At 51.0% G+C, this 26,589-nt stretch overlaps 1 protein-coding gene and 1 long non-coding RNA gene across 3 annotated transcripts; one reads left to right on the forward strand and one right to left on the reverse strand.

The window, feature by feature from the left end:
• The first annotated feature begins 1,042 nt into the window (after positions 1-1,042).
• On the forward strand, positions 1,043-7,196 carry LOC103647708 (putative aconitate hydratase, cytoplasmic). 2 transcript variants are annotated; one of them, XM_008672223.4, is made up of 20 exons: positions 1,043-1,426; positions 1,830-1,937; positions 2,051-2,211; positions 2,296-2,388; positions 2,503-2,688; positions 2,802-2,963; positions 3,070-3,214; positions 3,293-3,435; positions 3,570-3,626; positions 3,695-3,774; positions 3,868-3,943; positions 4,081-4,266; positions 4,336-4,403; positions 4,485-4,603; positions 4,707-4,828; positions 4,931-5,029; positions 5,121-5,600; positions 5,868-5,966; positions 6,050-6,292; positions 6,601-6,861. In XM_008672223.4, exons 1-20 carry the CDS (start codon positions 1,189-1,191, stop codon positions 6,676-6,678), a joined length of 2,943 nt encoding a protein of 980 aa, XP_008670445.1. In that variant the 5' UTR covers positions 1,043-1,188; the 3' UTR covers positions 6,679-6,861. The 2 variants fall into 2 exon arrangements, with proteins under 2 accessions (XP_008670445.1, XP_008670444.1); XM_008672222.4 differs by having other exon boundaries at positions 1,044-1,426; positions 3,689-3,774; positions 6,601-7,196.
• Positions 7,197-24,065: 16,869 nt separating this feature from the next.
• Positions 24,066-24,665, reverse strand: LOC103647709 (uncharacterized). The gene is made up of 2 exons (XR_562988.1): positions 24,380-24,665; positions 24,066-24,280 (listed from the first exon to the last, which is right to left on the reverse strand). It is a non-coding gene; the product is annotated as an uncharacterized lncRNA (long non-coding RNA).
• Between the last annotated feature and the right edge of the window lie 1,924 nt (positions 24,666-26,589).

Below are 26,589 nucleotides of genomic sequence, written 5' to 3' on the forward strand. Positions count from 1 at the left end.
AATAGACAATATTATTTAGATCACCCGTCACCCTTTCCCTCTTCCTCCCCAGGACTCCACCGTCTTCCCTCTTCCTTAGTGGCGGACAATTTTTTTACCTTAAATCGTGTACTGATCTGTATCGTACCGAACCGAATTTTTGGTTTTTCGGTCCAGTTTCAGTTTTTTATCAAAGAAGTTCGATGTTCATTATCGTAATAGTTTTTCACCGTAATTGAACCGAAATACAAAATAACACCAAACTTTATCAATTATGAAATTTGACTATTTGATTATGTGAACTAAACATGTGATGCAATTAAATTGTTATCCACTTATTTGTATGTGATGTATGATATATCTTTAAATCTTTGTACCTATATATTTTTACTTTGTAAAATTATGTGTAATCTACCATGTAAACTCGTTGTATGTGTTGTCTTTAGTATAAGGTGTTCAATTTTTACCAAAAAATCAAAGTAAAAAACCGAAACATAACTTCTCGGTTTATCATTTTCTAGGAAACCGATCGGTTCCTATTTTTTAGAAAACCAAAGTTTTTTAAAATCGAAAAATTAAACCGAAGTTAAAAAAAGGGTTTTTTAAGCTGGTGCCTCTAGTTTTGCTGGTGTCCTCGGTTTTACCCTTAGTCGTGTTTTTTTGCTCGGTTTTGCTCTTCTACCCTATAGCATTAGAAGGGTAAAACTAAACGAAAAACACAATTAAAGGTAAAAATAAGGATACCAGTAAAACTGAGGACAGCAGTTTAAAAACCTGAATGTCTAGCTCTGCTCTTTTTCGTTGCTCTCTCTCTTCCCTTCTGCGGGATCGTAACGTTAGTATGAGTTATATGCTAATTAAATATAATTAGTGTGACACACATTATAACGTAGAATATATAAAATAGAAATGTCCGTGTGAGAGAAGAAATGTAAATAAAAAAACTAAAAACTGACACTTCACTTACTAGTTTCTTTCTCGTGGTGGCGGCAGGGGTGTCTGACAGTCTGACACGCGCGCCTACGAAGTATCCAGAGGTGCCTCCTACCTGGCTACCTGTCCGCTGCCGGTGGGGCCGCGCACCTTCTCGCGCGCGGACGCGGCTGGCGGTTCGAGTTCCCTCCAAAGCAGCCTTCCTTTCGGCGGGGGCAGCTCGCAGCTCGCTCCCCCTCTTCTTTATCACTCGCCAATCGCCGCAGCGCAGCGAAGATGCACAGAGCGGCCGCCTCACCGCTCCGACACAGCCTCCGCCGCCTCTCCTCCTGCTCCGCGGCTACCCCTCTCGTTTGGGCTGCCCGCTTCTTCGTGCCCTGCTCCGAGAGTCGTCTCCCCGCGTTCACCTCGTCTCGCTTCCTCCGGTCGGCGGCGGCTGCGCCGTGCCGGTGTTGCTCAGGCGCTGCGATCACCGAGCGGCCTGCGTCTGCGTGGCGCGGAGTCGCCACCATGGGTAATGCTCCTCAGTACCCTCTTTTCTTACCAAAAAAAACAGTGTTATTGAACGTTTAAAAGAAGGAATAATTATACCATTAAAATATTGCAACTTTAGATATATACCATGGACTCCACAAGCGCTAGTACCATTTTTAAGAATCGCGAGGTGTACGACGTTGTTCAGCATTCGCAAGGTTTGTATTTCGGGTAGCTCGGAGATTTGAAGTTGCACAGATCCATGCCCTTGCTGTTAATTTGGCGGCCGATCAAGTAGTTCCAAGCAGTCAAATGTCTCTGATCATGTCACTCTTTAATAAATTCTAGATCTTTATGGTTTTGAACTCCTAATGGTCGTTGCTTTGTGGTTTCATTACCACTCTTTAATGGAGTATTGATCTCCGTATGTGTCCTTGCTGCAGCCGATGGTAGTAGCCGCTTCGGGCATGTCCTCACAAGCCTCCCAAAGCCCGGTGGTGGAGAGTACGGGAAGTACTATAGCTTACCAGCCCTGAATGATCGTAGGATAGGTAAGCTCTTCTTATCTGATCAGAAATGTTTGCGATGTTTATAGAAGATCCTGTAGGACATACGTCATACCAAACCTTACAATTTGTAATTCATTTATGCATTCCGTTTTCAGAAAGATTGCCATACTCTATCCGGTATCTACTGGAGTCAGCCATCCGCAACTGTGACGGTTTTCAGATTACAGAGAAGGATGTCGAAAATATCATTGACTGGGAGAATACCGCTCCCAAGCTAGTGGAGATACCCTTCAAGCCTGCCCGTGTGCTTCTGCAGGTGTGGAAATGAACCGACTTCATTCTTCGCTTCATGTGGTGTAAAATAATTATTCATTTTCTCTCTCTCTCTCTCTCTCTGAAGGATTTTACCGGTGTCCCAGCTATCGTTGATCTTGCAAGCATGCGTGATGCTATGGCCCGACTGGGTGATGATCCTGGAAAGATTGATCCCCTGGTAGGCAGCACTCAATACAGTGAGACACATTAGAATCATCATGTAAGGATAGTCATGCCACTGATCATCTTCTAATATTTCTCAACTTCTCGCCTTTTTGCTATTCGCTTGCAGATTCCAGTGGATCTAGTCATTGATCATTCGGTACAAGCTGATGTGGTAAGATCAGAGAATGCCCTCCAAGCTAATATGCAGCGCGAATTCGATAGGAACAAGGAGCGCTTCGCTTTCCTTCGGTGGGGCTCTGTGGCATTCAATAATATGCTTATTGTTCCACCAGGTTCAGGAATTGTTCATCAGGTGCAGTTTGTTTTTTTCTAGGCCGAACAGTTCACATTCCTAAATTTTTGTACACCTTAATTTGCATTATGCTTCTTGAGTTTCATTTGATGCTTTTTAACCCTTTCTTTCAGGTGAATCTTGAATATCTTGGACGAGTTGTTTTCAATACCGATGGCATTTTATATCTTGATAGCGTGCTGGGAACAGATTCTCACACTACTATGATTGATGGAATGGGGGTTGCAGGCTGGGGTGTTGGGGGAATTGAAGCAGAAGCAACAATGCTTGGTCAGGTAATAAAACAGATATCTTCATTCTTTGTACAAATGAACATATTCTATTTGCATGTGAACCTTTATTTTGATTTTTTTCTGATGCAATATTTTTCTTAATGGACAGCCAATGAGCATGGTCTTGCCCAGTGTAGTTGGATTTAAACTGTCAGGGAAATTGCGTGATGGTGTTACTGCAACCGATCTAGTATTGACAGTGACACATATTCTTAGGAAGCATGGTGTTGTTGGCAAATTTGTTGAGTTTTATGGTACAACTTTTCTTTTGCCAATTTTTATATAACTTCATTTTTTTTATATTGTCTCTAATGGGTGGGTTTTGCGTGTAGGCGAGGGAATGAGTGAGTTAGCAGTTGCTAACAGGGCAACAATTGCTAACATGTCACCAGAATACGGTGCAACAATGGGCTTCTTCCCTGTTGATCATGTGACCCTTGGATACCTGAAGCTGACAGGGAGAAGTGATGAAAAGGTTTGCTTCCATTTTTCACATTAAAGTTGCTTATTTGTTCTCAAAAAACATTTCCATGGATCCTGTCTATTGTAGTCTGGACATTCCTTTCTTGATCCAATAGTTTTCTTATGTTTTGATGTCCTTACAAATAGGTTGAGATGGTGGAGGCATATCTTCGAGCTAACAATATGTTTGTTGATTACAACGAGGTTAGCATCGTTGTCACTATCTCTGATACCAAAGGAAACATATGTCTAATACAGAACTGTAGTTTCAGACTCAAACAGAAAGAGTTTACTCATCTTATCTAGAGTTAGATTTAGCAGACGTTGAACCATGTGTTTCAGGCCCGAAAAGGTAACTTTCTTTGCTACCTATGCTTATCTTGATCTTATCATGCTACACATAGGTTTTTCTGAATATGATTGTACCTTATCATTGTTAATATAGACCTCATGACCATGTTGCTCTGAAAGATATGAAATCAGACTGGCATTCCTGTCTCGGTAATAAAGTTGGTTTTAAGGTGAGAGTACTAAACTAACTTGAATGTTGCCAGCATCCATGATGGTAAAATAGCATATCCTTTACACATTTCTGTTGCGCCCACCAACAGAACAGTAATTTATTTGTTGTCTACAATTTGTGTTTGGGTTACTACAGGGCTTTGGTGTACCTAAAGAGCAACATGATAAATTCGTCAAGTTCACCTTCCATGGACAACCTGCAGAGATTAGACATGGTAGCATTGTGATTGCTGCCATAACAAGTTGCACAAACACATCAAATCCAAGTGTCATGCTTGGCGCTGGCCTTGTTGCAAAGAAGGCGTGTGAGCTTGGCCTTGAGGTGAGTCTTCATTGCCAAAATTACTTCTCAATACAGCGCATGCCTTTGGTAACTTTGGGCTATTGACAGGTTAATCCATGGATTAAAACTAGTCTTGCGCCAGGATCCGGGGCAGTGACCAAATATCTGCTGAAAAGGTAGTGTTTCCGCCCCTCCCTAGTGGTTTTAAACCTGAACAATTGTTTATCTTCGAATCCTGACTTAAGTTGCAAAATCAGTGGCTTGCAAAAGTATTTAGATCATCTAGGTTTCAACTTAATTGGATATGGTTGCACAACATGCATTGGTAACTCGGGCGAGCTTGATGAAGATGTTGCTAAGGCAGTTACCGACAACGGTAACTTATTGCTTATTAACTAGCCAGATTTGCCTGATATTTTTTCATGCTCGATTGTACTTCAGAAAATGAAATCCCATATTCTTTGGCATGCCTTTGTCAGATATCATTGCGGCTGCAGTACTCTCCGGTAACAGGAACTTCGAAGGGCGAATTCATGCATTGGTTCGGGCCAATTATCTTGCCTCCCCTCCTCTGGTTGTGGCCTATGCCCTTGCTGGCACTGTAAGCAGTGGATTTACCCCTCATTGATTGTTTTTTACTGGTGTCGCCACCATGGATAAATTCTCATATTTTGTCCCTTCAATATGTATACATTTGCATCAGGTTTATATTGATTTTGAGACGGAACCAATTGGGAAAGGAAAAGATGGAACGGATGTGTACTTTAAGGACATATGGCCATCAAATGAAGAAATTGCAGAGGTAAATTCTAAATTGCCGCATTCTTCTAAATTGATCAGTATGCATTTATCATATATGGAATGCACTTATCACGCCTTATAACATTTACCAGGTTGAGCAATCAAGTGTGCTGCCTGACATGTTCAGGAGCACCTATGAAGCAATCACGCAGGGCAACCCAATGTGGAACCAGCTGTCAGTTCCAAAGGCAGACCGCTTCCCATGGGACCCCAGTTCCACCTACATTCATGATCCTCCATTCTTCAAGGATATTACACCGACTCCGCCAGGTCCATGCAGCATAGAGAATGCCTATTGCCTGCTGAAGTTTGGTGACAGCATCACGACCGACCACATCTCACCAGCTGGGAGCATCCCCAGGGACAGCCCTGCTGGCAAGTACCTGCTTGAGCGTGGTGTGCAGCCAAAGGATTTCAATTCTTATGGAAGCCGTCGGGGCAACGATGAAGTGATGGCACGAGGAACCTTTGCAAATATCAGGATTGTGAATAGGCTGTTAAATGGAGAAGTTGGACCGAAGACGATTCACGTCCCTACAAACGAGAAGCTTTTCGTGTTCGATGCTGCAATGGTCAGTTCTTCACCAAGCTACGTTTCTACCAACATACTATTCAGCATTATATTAAGACAAAAAAGGCACTCGATTCGCCTTGTCAGCCAACTGAGCTAGGCTCAGTTCACTGGATTAATTATGAAACATAAAGTGTCCTTTTACCTCATACTAACCAGACTTGTCATTTCAACAAATAATGCATATGAACTTGACATCATTATTCTTGTCAACGAGTATTTCTCTTGTACTCCTATTAGGTCATTACACTGGTTATGCTTATTTCAGAGATACAAAGCTGATGGGCATCACACCATAGTGTTGGCTGGAGAGGAATATGGCAGTGGAAGTTCTCGGGATTGGGCTGCCAAGGGGCCAATGTTACTGGTATATGCATATCATACAGCTGTCGTTTTCTTCGCTTGCTACCAGAAATTCGCAAGAATCTTTTGACAAAACCATGTCATCAGGGGGTCAAAGCAGTAATTGCCAAGAGTTTCGAGAGGATCCACCGCAGCAACCTTGTAGGAATGGGAGTGTTACCGCTGTGTTTCAAACCTGGTGAGGATGCTGATTCTCTGGGGCTCACCGGTCATGAGCGCTACACGATAAGGCTCCCTACCAATGTGAGCGAGATACAACCGGGCCAAGATGTCCAGGTGCTCAGTGACACTGGGAAGTCATTCACCTGCAAGCTCCGGATTGATACAATGGTGAGTTCTTCGGTAAAAGGATGTGGAACTGGTAGTTTCAGTAAAATGACATATTGGTTGGCTGAAATGTTCACAGCGTAGTGGTCACTACTACTGAATACTGCAATAAAGTTTCTGGGCATTACATTTCATGATTGCAAGCACATACACCAATTGGATTTTGTTCATCTTGTGAGATGAATTAATGCCTTTCCAAATACCAACCTTCAAGCCTAGCACCAATCAAATTTATTGATTTTAAAGTGGGTTGTGTAACGAATTTATTCACATGAATTGTGTAACGAATAACAAAAGATTGGGTTTTGTAGGTGGAGCTGGCTTACTTCGATCATGGCGGGATCCTTCACTACGTTTTGAGGAACCTGGTGAGGCAGCAACAGCAGTAAAACGCTAAAACCGCATGCAAACATGTGAATATCTTGTCTGTTTCGAAAAAGGCTATGATAAGAATAAAATTGGACTCAAGAAGAAGCCGATGTAAATGTCCATGAGATGAGCTGTGGTGTTTTGTATAGTACCCTTTTTATGTGATAATAAAGGTGCATTTGTGTCATGTACGGGCACAAGTATAGGCGCCGTCGTGACATCAGACGCGCAGCTGAGCGCGCTGCTCACGCTACACAGGATGGCGCCACCATTAGTGGCTGAGATTTCAAAATTTAAACAGCAGATTAGTTTCCATTTTTCCTAAATCAATAGTTTCCTTGCTATGCCTAAATTATAGGAGCAGATTAGTTTCCCTTTTTCCCCAAATCAATAGTTTCCTTTCTATTAGTTTCCCTTTTTACCCAAATCAATAGTTTCCCTTCTATGCCTAAAATATAGGAGCCATTAGTGGGGGCAATGGCCTATATAATGTAATCAGACTTGGAGGAATGGAATCAAGCAATCAGTTATCCCCAAACTTGCTCTCTCTCCCTCAACTCTCTCAAGCCACCGGCAGGGGCTCTCCCTCTCGGTGAAGGCCTGGAGCGCGACTACAATCTACGTAGTCGCGACCCGGCGTTGTTAGGTGCTGAGGCGCTTGACAACCTGGTATCACGGTCACGTCGATCCTCACCCACCCGCTCCACCCAGTCATCCACAGCAGCCGCCACCCATTCTAGCCCACCACCATCACAACCTCCAACCGCCAAACCTTTGGCCATGGCAGAACCCACCATCAAGGACGTCATGGAGGCGCTGCAATCTCTCACCATGAAGATGTCCACCATGGAGGTCGAGATGGCGTCAATGAAGGAGAAATCGTCCTCATCCGCGGCTGCAGATGGGGGCGCGCGCCGGGAGGGGCCCCGTGATCTCGATCGCCCCCCAAATTCCAGAAATTGGATCTTCCTCGCTACGACGGCAAGGCTGACCCAATGCTCTTCATCAACAAGTGCGAATCGTACTTTCGCCAACAGCGTACCTTGGCGGAAGAACGTGTGTGGATGGCGTCTTACAACTTGGAGGATGTCGCCCAGCTGTGGTACATCCAACTTCAGGAGGACGAGGGCACACCTCCATGGGGGCGGTTCAAGGAGCTGCTAAATCTTCGGTTCGGTCCACCCCTCCGAGCTACACCTCTGTTTGAGCTGGTCGAGTGCCGCCGAACTGGGACAGTGGAGGACTACTCCAACAAATTTCAGGCCCTACTGCCCCGTGCAGGTCGACTAGCGGAGGCCCAGCGTGTTCAGCTCTACACGGGCGGTCTCCTACCTCCGATGAGCCACGCCGTCCGCATCCACAACCCGGAGACCCTCGCCGCTGCCATGAGTCTTGCCCGGCAGGTCGAGATAATGGGGTTGGCGCAGCAGGCCCAGCCACCTGGCCGCAGCGTCTCCTGGGCCTGGCTGCCTCCAACGGGCGCGCAGGGTACTCGCCCACCGCTGCCTGCCCCACCGGCGGGTGCAACACCGCCGCCACCAGAACGCCAGCCCTTGAAACGCCTGTCCCAAGAGGAACAAGCTGAGCGGAGACGCCTCGGCCTTTGCTTCAATTGCAATGAGCCCTACAACCGGGGACACAACCAGGTCTGCCGCTGCATCTTCTTCATGGACGGCATTGAAATTGAGGGCGCCGACGACGACGACCAAACATCTCCTAATCAGGGGGAGGACTGAGAGCACCTAGAGGGGGTGAATAGGTGATCCTGTAAAAACTTGAAACTTAATCCGCAAAACTTGATTAGGAGTTAGCACGACTAAGCCAAGTGGCTAGATAGGAGAACTTGCACAACACGATAACCACAAAGAGATCAACACAGAGATGGCACAGTGGTTTATCCCGTGGTTCGGCCAAGTCCAACACTTGCCTACTCCACGTTGTGGCGTCCCAACGGACGAGGGTTGCAATCAACCCCTTTCAAGCGGTCCAAAGACCCACTTGAATACCACGGTGTTTTGCTTTGCTTTACTATATCCCGTTTGCGAGGAATCTCCACAACTTGGAGCCTCTCGCCCTTACACTTTGATGTTCACCAAGAAGCACGGAGTAAGGAAGGGATGAGCAACGCACACAAGACACAAAATCAGAGCGACAACACGCACACAAGTTGCAACACGAGCTCACAACACAACCCAGCGAGTTCACAACTCAAATGGAGCTCTAGGTGCTATCTCAAAGAATCAAATGCGCGGAATCGAAGTCTTGGTGCTTAGGAATGCTTAGAGAATGCTTGGTGTATTCCTCCATGCGCCTAGGGGTCCCTTTTATAGCCCCAAGGCAGCTAGGAGCCGTTGAGTGCATTCCAGGAAGGCAATTCTTGCCTTCTGTCGCCTGGCGCACCGGACACTGTCCGGTGCGGATCTCCTTCTGTATTTGGCGAAGCCGACCATTGGCACTTGAGAGTCGTTGGCGCACCGGACATTGTCCGGTGCACACCGGACAGTCCGGTGCCCCCTTCCGACCGTTGGCTCGGCCACGTGTCTCGCGCGGATCGCGCGGCCGACCGTTGGCCCGGCCGACCGTTGGCTCACCGGACAGTCCGGTGCACACCGGACAGTCCGGTGAATTATAGTTGTACGCCGTTAATCACTTCCCGAGAGCAGCAAGTTCGCCTGAGCCAGTCTGCACCACCGGACACTGTCCGGTGCACCACCGGACAGTCCGGTGCACCCAGACAGAGCTGACTTTGGCTGAACAAAGCCATCTTTAATTTCAACTTGATTTTTCCTGTTCCCAGCACTTAGACACAATACATTAGTCTCTAAAATAATATACTAAGTCTGAGAAACATACCTTTATACTTGATTTGTACTTTGTCCATCATTTAACACTTAGGCCCTTGTGTTGGACACTAAATCACCAAAATACTTAGAAATGGCCAAAGGGCACATTTCCCTTTCAATCTCCCCCTTTTTGGTGATTTATGCCAACACAACATAAAGCAAGTAGAACAAGTGCAAAATCAATTCAAATAAGAACACAAATTTGTTTTGTATCAAATTTGGCATATATGGATCATTCTTTGCCACCACTTGGTTTGTTTTTGCAAATCAAACTCAATTTCTCATCTCTAAGTCAAACACGCTTGTTGAAACATAAAGAGAGATGTTTCAAGAGAAATTGATCAAAGATTCAAAAAACTCCCCCTTTTCCCATAATTAAGCCTTCTCCCCACAAGAGACCAACTTTTGACAATAAGAGACAAATAGAAGTATTTTGACAAACAAAAACTCTAACTCTACTATTTTCAAAATTCACAAGTGGTAGCTGATCCATTTCTTACTTTGGCCTTATTTTCTCCCCCTTTGGCATCAAGCACCAAAACGGGATCAATTTTGGCCCTTTAACCCCATTGCCTCACCAAAATCTTCAACTAAGAGTAAAAAGGCAATAAGAGCATAGAGATGAACTCGGAATAAGTTACTCTTTCATCGGAGTGCAGTGGAAGTCTTTGCATGGTCCAAGTTCACCTTTCCCTTTCAATCCACCTTTGAGACTAAATCAAGTAAACTCAAGCACACAGTTAATCTCAAAGGGTCAAGTTGTAGCATGCCTCCCCCCTAAATAAGTGCATCACTTGCAAATGGACTTGAGATGTCCGGGGATCATGAGTACAACTTGACCACCATAAATAAACAACAAAATGCTTAAGGAACATGATCAAGGCATAAAACACATGTATGCTATAAATCAATCCAAGTTCCGCGAGTCTAAGACATTTAGCTCACTACGCAACTTGCAAAAGGTCTGCTCATCTAAAGACTTGGTAAAGATATCGGCTAGCTGGTTCTCGGAGCTAACATGAAACACTTCGATATCTCCCTTTTGCTGGTGGTCTCTCAAAAAGTGATGCCGGATGTCTATGTGCTTTGTGCGGCTGTGTTCAACAGGATTGTCCGCCATGTGGATAGCACTCTCATTATCACATAGGAGTGGGACTTTGCTCAGATTGTAGCCAAAGTCCTTGAGGGTTTGCCTCATCCAAAGTAGTTGCGCGCAACACTGTCCTGCGGCAACATATTCGGCCTCAGCGGTGGATAGGGCAACGGAAGTTTGTTTCTTAGAACTCCATGACACCAGGGACCTTCCTAAGAATTGGCACGTCCCCGATGTACTCTTCCTATCGACCTTACATCCAGCATAGTCGGAGTCTGAATATCCAATCAAGTCAAAGGTAGACCCCTTTGGATACCAGATCCCGAAGCAAGGCGTAGCGACTAAATATCTAAGAATTCGCTTCACCGCCACTAAGTGACATTCCCTTGGATCGGATTGAAATCTAGCACATATGCATACACTAAGCATAATATCCGGTCCACTAGCACATAAATAAAGTAAAGACCCTATCATAGACCGATATGCCTTTTGATCAACGGACTTACCTCCTTTGTTGAGGTCGGTGTGTCCGTCGGTTCCCATTGGAGTCTTTGCGGGCTTGGCGTCCTTCATCCCAAACTGTTTGATCAAGTCTTGCGTGTACTTCGTTTGGGAGATGAAGGTCCCATCCTTGAGTTGCCTCACTTGGAACCCAAGGAAATAGCTTAACTCGCCCATCATCGACATCTCAAACTTTTGAGTCATCACCCTGCTAAACTCTTCACAAGACTTTTGGTTAGTAGAACCAAATATTATGTCATCGACATAAATTTGGCACACAAAAAGATCACCATCACAAGTCTTAGTAAAAAGAGTTGGATCGGCTTTTCCAACCTTGAAAGCATTAGCAATTAAAAAGTCTCTAAGGCATTCATACCATGCTCTTGGGGCTTGCTTAAGTCCATAGAGCGCCTTAGAGAGCTTACACACGTGGTCGGGGTATCGTTCATCCTCGAAGCCAGGGGGTTGCTCTATGTACACCTCCTCCTTGATTGGCCCGTTGAGGAAGGCGCTCTTCACATCCATTTGGAACAATCTGAAAGAATGGTGAGCGGCATATGCTAGCAAAATACGAATGGACTCTAGCCTAGCCACAGGAGCAAAAGTCTCCTCAAAGTCCAAACCTGCGACTTGGGCATAACCTTTTGCCACAAGTCGTGCCTTGTTCCTTGTCACCAACCCGTGCTCGTCTTGCTTGTTGCGGAACACCCACTTGGTTCCCACAACATTTTGCTTGGGACGAGGCACCAGTGTCCAAACTTCATTTCTCTTGAAGTTGTTGAGCTCCTCCTGCATGGCCAACACCCAGTCTGGATCTAGCAAGGCCTCCTTGTCGGCGTTCCAAGACCGGGGGGTCCCTGAGCCGACGAGTGAATGTCGCCGCGTGCCCCAGCCCAGATGGGTCGAGCGCGAGGGCGAGCGCGAAGGGGGGAGAGCGAGGCGGCCGGAGACCGGCGTGAGAGAGGTGGGAATCTCGCGGCCTTCGTGTTCGTCCCGCGTCCAGGTCGGGTGCGCTTGCAGTAGGGGGTTACAAGCGTCCACGCGGGAGAGGGAGCGAGCGGCTTCAAGCGAGCGCCTGTCTCGTCCTCGTCCCCGCGCGACCAACCTTCTCTGAGAGGGCCCTGGTCCTTCCTTTTATAGGCGTAAGGAGAGGATCCAGGTGTACAACGGGGGGTTTAGCAGAGTGCTACGTGTCTAGCGGAGGAGAGCTAGCGCCCTAAGTACATGCCGTCGTGGCAGCCGGAGAGATTTTGGCACCCTGCTGGTGTGATGTCGTGCCCGTCGGAGGAGTGCTGGAGCCTAACGGAGGGACAGCTGTCGGAGCGGTTGAGTCCTTGCTGACGTCCTCTTGCTTCCGTAAGGGGGCTGAGAGCCGCCGTCGTCACGGAGTATGCGGGGCGCCATCATTGCCTATCTGGCGGAGCGAGCCAGATGGGACGCCGATCTTGTTCCCTGTGGCCCGAGTCAGCTCGAGGTAGGGTGATGATGGCGCCTCCTGTCGACGTGGCGGGTCTGCGCCCTAGGTTGGGCGATGTGGAAGCTCCTCCGAAGCCGAGGTCGAGTCTGTCTTCCGTGGCCGAGGTCGAGTCCGAGCCCCTGGGTCGGGCAAGGCAGAGACCGTCGGCTGAGGTCGGGGCGTAGTCCGAGCCCTGGGGTCGGGCGGAGCGGAGTTCGTCGTCTTCTGGGGTTGAGCCCAAGTCCGAGCCCTGGGTCGGGCGGCGCGGAGTTCGTCGTCTTCCGGGGCTTAGCCCGAGTCCGAGCCCTGGGTCGGGCGGAGCGGAGTTCGCCGTCTTCCGGGACTTAGCCCGAGTCCGAGCCCTGGGTCGGGCGGAGCGGAGTTCGCCGTCTTCCGGGACTTTAGCCCGAGTCCGAGCCCTGGGTCGGGCGGAGTTCGCCGTCTTCCGGGACTTTAGCCCGAGTCCGAGCCCTGGGTCGGGCGGAGTTCGCCGTCTTCCGGGACTTAGCCCGAGTCCGAGCCCTGGGTCGGGCGGAGCAGAGTTCGCCGTCTTCCGGGACTTAGCCCGAGTCCGAGCCCTGGGTCGGGCGGAGTTCGTCGTCTTCCGGGACTTAGCCCGAGTCCGAGCCCTGGGTCGGGCGAAGCGGAGCTTCCTATGGTGCCTTCGACCGGGCCTGACTACCTGTCAGCCTCACTCTGTCGAGCGGCACCGCAGCCGGAGCGGCGTAGGCGGCGCTGTCTTTCTGTCAGGCCGGTCAGTGGAGCGGCGAAGTGACGGCGGTCACTTCGGCTCTGTCGGCTGGGGGGCGCGCGTCAGGATAAAGGTGTCAGGCCACCTTTGCATTAAATGCTCCTGCGGCTTGGTCGGTCGGCGCGGCAATTTGGTCAGGGTTGCTTCTTGGCGAAGACAGGGCCTCGGGCGAGCCGGGAACACGTTCGCCGCTGGAGGGGGGCCTCGGGCGAGACGGAGATCCTCCGGGGTCGGCTGCCCTTGTCCGAGGCCAGGCTCGGGCGAGGCGTGATCGAGTCCCTCGTATGGACCGATTCCTGACTTAATCGCACCCATCAGGCCTTTGCAGCTTTATGTTGATGGGGGTTACCAGCTGAGAATTAGGAGCCTTGAGGGTACCCCTAATTATGGTCCCCGACAGTAGCCCCCGAGCCTCGAAGGGAGTGTGAGCACTCGCTTGGAGGCTATCGTCGCACTTTTTTGCAAGGGGACCAGCCTTTCTCGGTTGCGTTTTGTTCTGGTGGGTGCGCGCGAGCGCACCCGCCGGGTGTAGCCCCCGAGGCCTCGGAGGAGTGGTTTCACTTCTTCGAGGTCTTAATGCCTCGCGTAATGCTTCGGCTGGTCTGGTCGTTCCCTCATGCGAGCTGGCCGTAGCCCGGGTGTACGGTCGGGTCCCAAGTTCTCGGGCTGGTATGTTGACGCTGTCAACGGTTCGGCCGGAGCCGGGTTTGCGAGAGCAGCCCTCGAGCCTCTGCACAGGGCGAGAAGGCGATCAGGGACAGACTCGACTTTTTCACATACGCCCCTGCGTCGCCTTTCTGCAAGGAGGGGGGGAAGCGCCATGTTGCCCTCGATGGGCGCCGAACATGGTGTCTCCGGTGAGCTGCAAGCGGGTAATCCGAGTGGACGTTCGTGCCCCGTTCGTTAGGGGTCGGCTAGGGGCCCAGAGGCACGCCCAATAGTACCTGCGGGTGATCTGCCGGACCCGGTCCCCTGGCGACAGGGTCCGAGGGCTCGATGCCTCCCTCTGATGGGATTCCGTTACAAGATCGTTCCCGCTGGTCTCGGAAATGTCCTAGGGTACCTCGGGAGCGCAGCCCGAGCCTTGGTTATGTATCAACGTACCCATGGTCATCCCTCGCTCGGTGTCTGAGGCGGCTGTGAACCCTTTGGGGGCCAGCCTTCGAACCCCTGATCAGTAATGGGCGCGGAGCCCGAGTAGCCTGAGGCGGCCGTGGAACCCTTCTGAGGGGCCGGCCTTCGAACCTCTAACCAGTAGTGGGTGTAGGGCCCACGCGATCTGAGGCGGCTGTCGAACCCTTCCGGGGGGCCAGCCTTCGAACCTCTGATCAGTAGGGGGGCTCGGAGCCTGGTTCCTTCTCGGGGAAGGATCCTTTTCGGGGTATCCCCCTTTCCCGGTCCCTGTTGCAAGAGAGAGAAAGAGGAAAAAAGGAAAAGGATACGAAATCGAACGACGCGGCGTACCTTTTTTGACGCGGTCATTATGGAGAAGGCGAAGCGTAGCCCGCTTCTCCTGCCAGAGGCGTCGCCTGTCCCGCCGCGGAGTTAATGCGACGGGGCGAGTGGTTGGCGGGGCGGCCGTTGCGCGTGCGCGAGCCGTTCAAGGAACGGAGCACGGGCGCGTTGTCTTCACGCCGTGAGAGAGGGTTCTCTTGCTGTCCCCGGATGGGACGTGAGCTTGGCTGACGACGGGGCCGCTGCTCCTGCCCGCCTGCCACCGCCATTACTGCCGGCCCACTTTTGGCCGCATTGACCGTCGCGCCAGGCTGGCGCTGCTGGGTCGTGCGCTGGGTCGCCTCGAGTCGCGGTATTGGTTCCGCAGTCGAGGAGGCGCGGTAGTGGCGCAAGTGGCGGTGCAGTTGCATGCACGAAGCATTTGGCGCGCCGGTTGCATGATGCGTGGGCCTGGGCCTCCATGCCGGGCGTGTTGGGAGTCGGAGAAGTGCGCCCACTTGGCGCGGTTGCATGCCGCCTGTATGGCTGCCCACCCTTTCGCCCGCTGGTTTGGGCAAAAGTGGAGGGTCGCTTGTAACCGCTGGGCGGTTGTACGCACCGCGCATGGCGGTTTGGCTTCTTCTGCTTTGAGCCGGCTTGCACGACGTGTGGGGACCCAGCCCCCGTGCCGTAGGGGAGGACCTTGGAGTGTGTTGGAGAAGACTTAGCCCATGACGGCTGGGGACGCAAGTAGGGAGAGCCGCCTTTAAAAGGGGGGTAACCCCCTTGGAAGGCGACCATGTCTTCGCGCTCCCTTATGCATCGTGTCTTTCCACCTTCCAAGCCCCCGGATGGGGGATATCCGCCGTCTTTCCGCCTCGTCGTTGGAGGAACGCAACTCCGTGGGAGTTGGTACCTTTCAGCCATCGTTCGGCTTCAAGGATTTTCATCAGCCAGCCCGGCTGCTCCCCCTCGCCGGCGGTCACCCAAGACGGTGACCACCAGCCCCTGGGTGGGGAGGAGCAAGCTGGGCTGTGATCTTGGCCCCGTCCCTAGCTGGTCTTCATCATCCTCGCTGGGGCAGGGGCCAGGCTGAGCCGGTGCTCTGCCCCCCGCGCGGGTCGGCCGACCACCTCCTCTTCCAGCTTCTGGTGGTGGAGACCATCCTCCAGTTCTGCGGAGGAGACATCCTCCAGCCATGCTGGGGGAGGCGGGCTGTTGCTGTCCAGCTAGGATGCAACATTCCGTCCTCTTCCTCGCTTGCGTGGCGAGGACAGGAGTGAGGACCTGTCGGTGCGCTTTGGGGCGACCCGCGTTTGCTGGTGATTCGCCCAGAGCTTGTCGCTCCACGGGCTTCCCCGGCGCGGAGGTTGTCCATACCCGCGGGGACGGAACCGGAGTTCCGTTTGTAACGGCACTTTGAATGCCAGCGTTTTTGTTCATTGTGGCTGTCGAGGCCTGAACATGTGTGTAATTTTGGCACGGAGCCGTGTTTTTTCCTCATTTTCGAGCGCTAAGACTCGCCTGTTGGTTGTCTGAACCGCTTCGCCAAGCGTGAGTCGCCCCGTGTAAAGGTGACGAGTGAGGTATCCGTATCCCAGAGGCGTAGGAGTCCCTCGGCTCGGTCGGCCTTATTGTCTGAGGCTTCTCTAGCTTAGTTAAAGGAACCTCTCGGCCGCTCTCCGACGAGCCGAGGCCAGGGGTAGCGGTGTCAGCATGAACAGAGGCGGAGTTGGCTCGAAAAGAAAACCTGGTTGGCCGGAGCCTGGCCGGGTCGTCCGTTAGCGGGACCGACGCTGAAATTGACCAGCCGAGGCCTCGGGCCGGGTTGGTGCCCTTGGAGGACAGCTGGCCGAGGCCCCGGGGTGACCGGCCGAGCCGCCTGCTCGGGCCGGATTCCCGGAGAAGACCCTGGCAGCGATGGCCCGGGCGTGGCGATGACGTCGTCCTTCAGAGTGGAGGTCTTCGGACCGCGTCGCCGTCCGAGGCTAGGTCGGACCTCGCCGAAGGTGTTGTCGATGCCGAGGGTGCTGCTGCTCCCTTCCAGCGTTAAGACCCGAGCCTGCAGGGTTGGATTGTCTTGTAGCGTGTGTTTCCTGCGGCCGCCGAGGCCAAAACACACCCTTGCCGTGTTGTAAAGCTGCGTCTCTTTTCCTCTTGTTTTGAGTATCTGGACTTTTTTGTTGGTAACGGAATCGCTTGCGCGAGCGAGAGTTGCTTCTCGCGGAAGGTGATGAGTGAGGTATCCGTATCCCGGAAGCGTAGGAGTCCCTCGGCTCGGTCAGCCTTGCCGCTTACGCGCACTCTTACCCGTCCATGGGGCTCTGTCACCGACGCAGTCGAGAAGGCTCGAAGGATCGCTTCGGCAGAAGAGCTTCCGAACGTATAGACTTGTTCGGTCCGCGGAATCACTTATCCGAATGTGAGTTACTTATCGCAGAAGGTGATGAGTGAGGTATCCGTATCTCGGAGGTGTAGGAGTCCCTCGGCTCGGTCAGCCTTGGCTGCTTACGTGTACTCCGTCGTTTTCAGGATCCACTTTCGAAGTAGTCCAAAAGCACGAAAGACATTCTGGCAGAAAAGATCTTTTTTCGAGGAAAATTTCGACGCAGAGGGGGTTCCCCCCCTTTTAGCCCCCGAGGGAGGGTCGGGCTTTGCCGAGGCGAGGCCGACCCTTCCTTGACGACTAAACTTTGCGTGGGTGCGAGGTATATGAACAACTTGAAAACATCTTAAGGGTAGAAGCGACGTAGCTGTTGGATGTTCCAAGCGTTGCTGTAGACCTCGCCTTGACTGTTGGACAGCTTGTACGTTCCAGGCTTCAGAATTTTGGCGATGACGAACGGCCCCTCCCAGGGGGGCGTGAGCTTGTGCCGCACTCGGGCGTCTTGTCGCAGCCGAAGCACCAGGTCGCCCACCTGGAGGTCTCGGGACCGGACCCCTCGGGCGTGGTAGCGTCGCAGGGACTGCTGGTACCGCGCCGAGTGTAGTAAGGCCTTGTCCCGAGCCTCCTCCAGCTGGTCCAGCGAGTCTTCTCGGCTAGCTTGGTTGCTTTGGTCGGTGTAGGCCCTCGTCCTCGGGGAACCGTATTCTAAGTCTGTGGGCAAGATGGCTTCGGCCCCATAGACTAGAAAGAACGGCGTGAAGCCCGTGGCTCGGCTCGGCGTCGTCCTCAGACTCCAGACCACCGAGGGGAGTTCCTTCATCCACCGCTTGCCAAACTTGTTGAGGTCGTTGTAGATCCGAGGCTTGAGCCCTTGTAGAATCATGCCGTTGGCACGCTCTACCTGCCCATTCGTCATGGGATGAGCCACGACGGCCCAGTCCACCTGGATGTGGTGATCCTCGCAGAAGTCCAGGAACTTTCTGCCGGTGAACTGGGTGCCGTTGTTGGTGATGATGGAGTTTGGGACCCTGAAACGATGGATGATGTTGGTGAAGAACGCCACCGCCTGCTCGGACCTGATGCTGTTCAGGGGTCGGACCTCGATCCACTTGGAGAATTTGTCGATGGCGACCAGCAGGTGCGTGTAGCCCCCGGGTGTCTTCTGCAAGGGGCCGACGAGATCCATACCCCACACAGCGAAAGGCCAGGTGATGGGTATCGTCTGCAGAGCCTGAGCGGGCAGGTGGGTTTGCCTTGCGTAGAACTGACACCCTTCGCAAGTGCGGACAATTCTAGTGGCGTCGGCCACCGCCGTCGGCCAGTAGAAGCCTTGTCGGAAAGCATTCCCGACAAGGGCTCGAGGCGCTGCGTGATAGCCGCAAGCCCCCGAGTGTATCTCTCGCAGGAGTTCCTGACCTTCGGCGATGGAGATGCATCGCTGGAGGATGCCAGAGGGGCTGCGGTGGTAGAGCTCCTTCTCATCACCCAGCAAGACGAACGACTTGGCGCGCCGCGCCACCCGCCGAGCCTCGGCTTGACCGAGGGGTAGCTCTCCTCGGTGGAGATATTGCAGGTACGGGGTCTGCCAGTTTTGATCAGGCGTGACCCCGCTTTGCTCCCCCTCGACATGCAGCGTCTCGCCCTCGGGGGCCGAGGGTACCTTGGGCTGAACCGAGGATGCCTCGGGCCGAGCCGAGGGTGCCTCGGACTGAGCCGAGGGTACCTCGGGCTGGGCCGAGGGCGCCTCGGGCTCGGGCGTGTCGTCGACCTTGACGGAGGGTTGATGCAGATCCCGGGAGAAGACGTCCGGGGGAACCGTCGTTCGCCCCGAGGCTATTTTAGCCAGCTCGTCCGCAGTCTCGTTGTAGCGCCGAGCGATGTGGTTGAGCTCGAGCCCGTAGAACTTGTCTTCCAGGCGCCGAACCTCATCGCAGTAGGCCTCCATCTTCGGGTCGCGGTAGTGGGAGTTCTTCATGACTTGGTCGATGACGAGCTGCGAGTCATCGCGAGCGTCGAGGCGTCGGACCCCTAGCTCGATGGCGATCCGCAACCCGTTGACCAGAGCTTCGTACTCAGCCACATTGTTGGATGCCGGGAAATGGAGGCGTAGCACATAGCGTATGTGCTTCCCAAGGGGCGAGATGAAGAGTAGGCCTGCTCCGGCTCCTATCTTCATCAGCGACCCGTCGAAGAACATGGTCCAGAGCTCCGGTTGGATCGGAGCCGTCGGTAGCTGGGTGTCGACCCATTCAGCTACGAAGTCCGCCAAGACCTGGGACTTGATGGCCTTCCGAGGAGCGAACGAGATTGTCTCGCCCATGATTTCCACCGCCCACTTTGCAATCCTACCCGAGGCCTCTCGGCACTGGATGATCTCCCCCAGGGGGAAGGATGACACCACAGTTACCGGATGAGACTCGAAGTAGTGTCGCAGCTTCCGCCGCGTTAGGATCACCGCGTACAGCAGCTTCTGAACTTGTGGCTAGCGGATCTTGGTTTCGGACAGTACCTCGCTGACGAAGTAGACTGGCCTCTGGACGGGCAATGCATGCCCCTCTTCTTGCCTCTCAACCACAATCGCGACGCTAACCACCTGAGTGGTCGCGGCGACGTAGACCAAGAGGGCTTCTCCGGCAGCTGGGGGTACCAAGATAGGCGCCTTCGTGAGGAGTGCCTTCAGGTTCCCGAGGGCTTCCTCAGCCTCAGGGGTCCAAGTGAAGCACTCGGCCTTCCTTAAGAGGCGGTACAGAGGTAGACCTCTTTCGCCGAGGCGTGAGATGAAGCGGCTCAGAGCCGCGAGACATCCCATGACCCTCTGTACGCCTTTCAAGTCCTTGACGGGCCCCATGCTGGTGATGGCTGCGATCTTCTCCTGGTTGGCTTCGATGCCCCGCTCGGAGACGATGAAGCCCAAGAGCATGCCTCAGGGCACCCCGAAGACACACTTCTCGAGATTGAGCTTGACGCCTTTCGCCTTGAGACATCAGAATGTCACTTTAAGGTCGGAAAGGAGGTCGGAGGCTTTCCTCGTCTTGACTACGATGTCATCGACGTAGGCCTCGACCGTGCGGCCAATGTGTTCGCCGAACACATGGTTCATGCACCGCTGGTACGTCGCGCCCGCATTCCTCAAGCCGAACGGCATGGTGACATAGCAGTACATGCTGAAGGGTGTGATGAAAGAAGTCGCGAGCTGGTCGGACTCTTTCATCCTGATTTGATGATACCCTGAGTAGGCATCGAGGAAAGACAGGGTTTCGCACCCAGCAGTGGAATCCACGATTTGGTCGATGCGAGGCAGAGGGTAGGGAACCTTCGGACATGCTTTGTTGAGACCAGTGTAGTCTACACACATCCGCCATTTTCCCCCTTTCTTTCTCACAAGCACAGGGTTGGCAAGCCATTCGGGATGGAATACCTCTTTGATGAACCATACCGCCATTAGCTTGTGGATCTCCTCGCCTATGGCTCTGCGCTTCTCCTCGTCGAATCGGCGCAGAGGCTGCTTGACGGGTCGGGCTCCGGCTCGGATGTCCAGCGAGTGCTCGGCGACATCCCTTGGTATGTCGGGCATGTCCGAGGGACTCCATGCGAAGACGTCGGCGTTCGCGCGGAGAAAGTCGACGAGCACTGCTTCCTGTTTGGGATCGAGCCCGGAGCCGATCCGGATCTGCTTGGAGGCGTCGCCGCTGGGGTCGAGGGGGACAGACTTAACTGTCTCCGCTGGCTCAAAGTTGCCGGCATGACGCTTCACGTCTGGCACCTCCTTCGAGAGGCTCTCCAGGTCGGCGATGAGGGCCTCGGACTCGGCGAGGGCCTCGGCATACTCCACGCACTCCACGTCGCATTCGAACGCGTGTTTGTACGTGGGGCCGACGGTGATGACCCCGTTGGGGCCCGGCATCTTGAGCTTCAGGTAGGTGTAGTTGGGGACGGCCATGAACTTCGCGTAGCATGGTCTTCCCAGTACCGCGTGGTAGGTTCCTCGGAACCCGACCACCTCGAACGTCAGGGTCTCCCTTCGGAAGTTGGAGGGTGTTCCGAAGCAGACGGGAAGGTCGAGCTGCCCGAGGGGCTGGACGCGCTTCCCGGGAATGATCCCATGGAAGGGCGCAGCGCCTGCCCGGATGGAGGACAGATCGACACGCAGGAGCTCGAGGGTCTCGGCGTAGATGATGTTGAGGCTGCTGCCTCCATCCATGAGGACCTTGGTGAGCCTGACGTCGCCGATGACGGGGTCGACGACGAGCGGGTATTTCCCCGGGCTCGGCACATGGTCGGGGTGGTCGACTTGGTCGAAGGTGATGGGCTTGTCGGACCAGTCTAGGTAGACTGGCGCCGCTACCTTCACCGAACAGACCTCCCGGCGCTCTTGCTTGCGGTGCCGAGCCGAGGCGTTCGCCGCTTGCCCACCATAGATCATGAAGCAGTCGCGGACCTCGGGCAACTCTCCTGCCTGGTGATCTTCCTTCTTGTCGTCGTCGCGGGCCTTGCCACCCTCCGCGGGTGGCCCGGCCCTGTGGAAGTGGCGCCGAAGCATGGCGCACTCCTCAAGGGTGTGCTTGACGGGTCCCTGGTGATAGGGGCACGGCTCCTTGAGCATCTTGTCGAAGAGGTTGGCACCTCCGGGGGGTTTCCGAGGGTTCTTGTACTCGGCGGCGACGACAAGGTCCGCGTCGGCGGCGTCGCGTTTCGCTTGCGACTTCTTCTTGCCTTTCTTCTTGGCGCCGCGCTGAGTTGACGCCTCGGGAGTATCTTCCGATGGGCGGCCCTGGGGCTGCTTGTCCTCTCGGAAGATAGCCTCGACCGCCTCCTGGCCGGAGGCGAACTTGGTGGCGATGTCCATCAGCTCGCTCGCCCTGGTGGGGGTCTTGCAACCCAGCTTGCCCACCAGGTCGCGGCAGGTGGTGCCGGCGAGCACTACAACACCTATGACCTTCTGTGACGTTCTATTAATGTCACCAAACCTTGAATTTATGTCACGTTTTAAAATTTATGACATCTCCGTGACGAAAATCACTTCGTCACCTATCATACGTGGCATTACATGATCTATGACGTTTCATGTTTTTTCGTCATAAATTTAGTGACGTGTTATATGTCGTCATAGTTTTGTGACACGTTATTTTCGTCACTAACAATTTCCAAAAAATGCCACATCATGCTTCCACGTAGGATAGAAAATGTCATAAAATTAAACATGTGCATGACATGTCATGACTGAGATCTTACGTAGCATCTATGCTTATGACATTTTTATTCGTCACAAAATATTTGGCCACAAACCAAAATTTTCACCATATTTTTGTTTTTATTTTTTAAAATTTGGTAGCTTAGCGCAGATGCAAGACAACCAGTTTATTTTACCATATTTTTTGCCTTTTTTATTTTGAATTTGTAACCACCAGCACAGAAACAGTTGACTCCCTGCTGCAGGAACCAACACTGGGTTGCAGCAGAACCCAACCAATTTGTTCCACAATGTACCATAAGCAAAATCCTTTGTAATTAAACAACAACCATTGGTCATCACATATATTTAGCAACATATATCATAGATACCATTTATCAAGAACAAAATCCTTCAAAATTTTCAAAACTAGCATCATGTTTCATCACACCAACATCAAGTAGAGTGCTAAGGACAGTACCAAAAAGGATATAACGAAATGAAAACTGGCAGCATGTTTTCAACACACCAGCATCAAGTAGAGTGCAAAGGACAACAAAATCTGGGCCATAGAGCAGCAATATGAGATACAAGAGCCACACTAAAATGAATCGATCAACTACTTATTCATGCTAAAGAGACGCCAAAGGAGAATTGGTCTCATATGCTCCTTTTTGCAGATCATCGATCTTTTCTAACTCCTTAGCCCTCACTTCTTCTGATTCTTCTACCTTCTTCTTGATGGCATCCAACTGTGAGCTCTAACTTCTAATGAGTTTTGCTTCTCTGATTCAAGTTCTGCCACACATGTAGGATCACCATTGCCACTTTTCTTTGTGGCAGGTACAAGACCAATATTTTGAAGAAATTTTGATGAAGCTAACACTTGAGCAACTGCTTCGGTAGGGGTTTTAGATTCTTTCCCTTCTTTGGGCTCAGCCACAAGTGCTTTCATTGTGTCCTGTGAATGGGAAGGTGTAAAAATAAGACAAGAGGTATGGATAAAATAAAACCAATATCATATCGGAATAAAGTCATTTACACTATACAAACAATTCTACACTTCATACCAGTAAGTCAATCTGAAAAGAATGAACTTAACAACCACCTAATGTATTTTATAACAAGAAAAAGCAGCACCTATAGCTAAAGCTGAATTTATACGTGCACGCAAAAGAAAAAGAACTCAGGATTGATTTATATACACTACTGTTTATATACACTACTAGTTATAAACCTACAAACAACTAGTCCCTTGGATTAGTACTCTTTTTATGCAACGAAGATAATGGATCACATTTTGCAGTCCTAAAAACATAGTCAAGGAAGAATCGGTATATATGTTTGAATATCAATTGGATCAACCAAGATAAAAACAGGTATAACATATTCTGAGACACTAGCTATGTTTACATATTTCTAAATCGTCCATGTTATTTGCATTGTAAAACTTTTCCATTAGTGACATTATGCACGCACATCTTGATATATAATTGGTGCGGAGTCATTGAGATTATACTAGTATTTTTGGAAGGCACTAGCTATGTTCATGAATATGGATTGACATAGGTTCTGGTGAAGATCAACCACTTGGATTCTAGGAATTGGGAGCTAAATTTTTTTTGCTATCCTTATTATAACATTTTTTATTAGGGTCAGTTTTCACTTGATTCACAAACAAAATCAGTCCACCAGATAATCAAAGCATAAAACAAACACAAGAAAAGGCAGCACCATATAGCTATAGCTGAATTTATATGTGCACACAAAAGAAAAGAACTCTGGATTGATTTATATACACTACTGTTTATAAGTTGTAAATACTGAAGCAACTGCTAATTGTAGCATGCCGCGTGAAGCTGATCGAAGAATAAGGGACATTGTGGCAAGTTGGCTCAGTCAAGTGATACGCCAAACCTACAAACTATTAGTCTCTTGGATTAGTAATCTCTTTGTGCAACGAGGATAACAGATAGCAATTTGAAGTCCTAAAAACAAAGACAAGGAAAAATCAGTATATATGTTTGAAGATCAATTGGATCAACCAAGATAAAACAAGTACAGACGGTAGAATCCACTCTCTTCACCTGTTGTGACAAATAAAATATTCCCAAATTTTTTTCCCCAGAAGCAAATGGAATGGGTATTTCTTAGGCTCTTGTTCGCTTATTCTCATCCCATATGGATTGTAGTGGATTGAAAAAATTAAGAAAGTTTTTAACTAGCTGGTGATTTGAACCCACTCAATCCCCTCCAATCCATATGGATTGGGATTAACGAATAGACCCTTAGTTGGCTTTTAGTTTTTAGGAAGAAAAATCACAGGAAGCCAAAGGTTTGTGGACATTGTTTTCGAGTGCTGATCTAGTCCATAACCACCAAGCTAACATGATAAGATATATACACACACATGAAACATAGGTCCATGCATGATGCATGACCAAGACACAAATACATGCTTTCCGTCCATTCCTTGCTTACCTAACACAACCCACAATAGAAGGTAAACTATATATCATATTCAGATAGGGACAGCACATACAATTTCAATTCAATATTTAATAATAGGTTCCTATGTACATTGAATGAAGAAACAGAAAGCACAGAGACGAATAGTGGTGCGGTCTCTGAATTTGTTCTAGTTGTACAAATCCCAAAACAGATGCAATTCTATGCAGCAAATCAGTAAATGTGTGAAGAACTTAAGTCACTTACCGCCCAGATCTGTGCGTGTCCTTGGCCTAGCCATCCTTCTAAGGAACATCTTGATCACGGCAAGGCAGCAAGGAGCAGACCGCCGAGGAAGACGATGGGGCGGAGGCGCCGAGGCGGATGGCTGGGGCTGCGGTGACGAGGCGGACGGCTGGGGCGGCGGCAGCGAGGTGGATGGTAGGGGCGTTGGTGATTAGGAGGACGGTTGTGGCGGCTGTTGAAGAGAAAGTTAGGTTTAGGGTTATGGAATATATAGTCATATGGAAAATTCTTGGAAGATGGCAGGCTATGTGAAATTTTTGCTAGGAAAGGTAGCGGGTTGTGGGTTCTGGTGGGATTATTCCTAGCCGGCCGCCAGCAGTCATGAAAAAATTAGATACTCCCTCCGTTTCTTTTTATTTGTCGCTGTATAGTGCAATTTTACACTATCCAGCGACAAATAAAAAGAAACGGAGGGAGTATCAATAATAATGATCAGATGCCCTTAGCTAGCTTTGTGGTGACGAACAGTGCCTTTGTACTCTGAGATCAAGTGTCAAAATGTCCATTCTAGTTATTAATAAAAACAATATACATGTTAAAAATGGCTATGATTAAACTTTTTCTCTCATTGAAATGGTGATGTATGGTCGACAGTTAAAAATCATAGCTATTTTTTAACATGTATATTGTTTTTTTATTAATAACAAGAATGGACATTTTTAAATCATTACTTATTTTTAATATCTTATGATGAAATAGAATTGTCATATACTTATGAAATTTATAGCTAGTATCTTAGGATAACAAGAGTTCGTCACAATATGGCAATTGACTATTGTTATGACGTTTTTTCAATGCTATCAGTGATGCTTTCCTGAATTCGTCATAAACTTGCCTTGCCACAAAAAATACGTCATAAAACAAAATAACCAATGACAAAAATATTCATTGTCATGAGATATTCGTCATAAAAGGCTATATATGTTGTAGTGGAGGAACGCGCCGATGACATCCGAGTCGGTGATGTTGGGCAGCTCGGTGCGCTGCTTCGAGAATCGCCGGATGTAGTCCCGGAGAGACTCTCCCGGCTGCTGTCGGCAGCTTCAGAGGTCCCAGGAATTCCCGGGGCGCACGTACGTGCCCTGGAAATTGCCGGCGAAAGCTTGGACTAGGTCGCCCCAGTTGGAGATCTGCCCTGGAGGCAAGTGCTCCAACCAGGCACGAGTGGTGTCGGAGAGGAACAGGGGGAGGTTGCGGATGATGAGGTTGTCATCGTCCGTTCCACCCAGTTGGCAGGCCAGACGGTAGTCCGCGAGCCACAGTTCCGGTCTCGTCTCCCCCGAGTACTTTGTGATAGTAGTCGGGGGTCGGAACCGGGTCGGGAACGGTGCCCGTCGGATGGCCCGGCTGAAGGCCTGCGGACCGGGTGGTTCGGGCGAGGGACTCCGATCCTCCCCGCTGTCGTAGCGTCCCCCGCGCCTGGGGTGGTAGCCTCGGCGCACCCTCTCGTCGAGGTGGGCCCGACGGTCGCGGTGATGGTGCTCGTTGCCGAGGCGACCTAGGGCCGCAGGCGCCGTGTTGCGCGTGCGCCCGGGGCAGACCG

Source organism: Zea mays, chromosome 2 (genome assembly GCF_902167145.1).
Source record: "Zea mays cultivar B73 chromosome 2, Zm-B73-REFERENCE-NAM-5.0, whole genome shotgun sequence".
NCBI lineage: Eukaryota > Viridiplantae > Streptophyta > Magnoliopsida > Poales > Poaceae > Zea > Zea mays.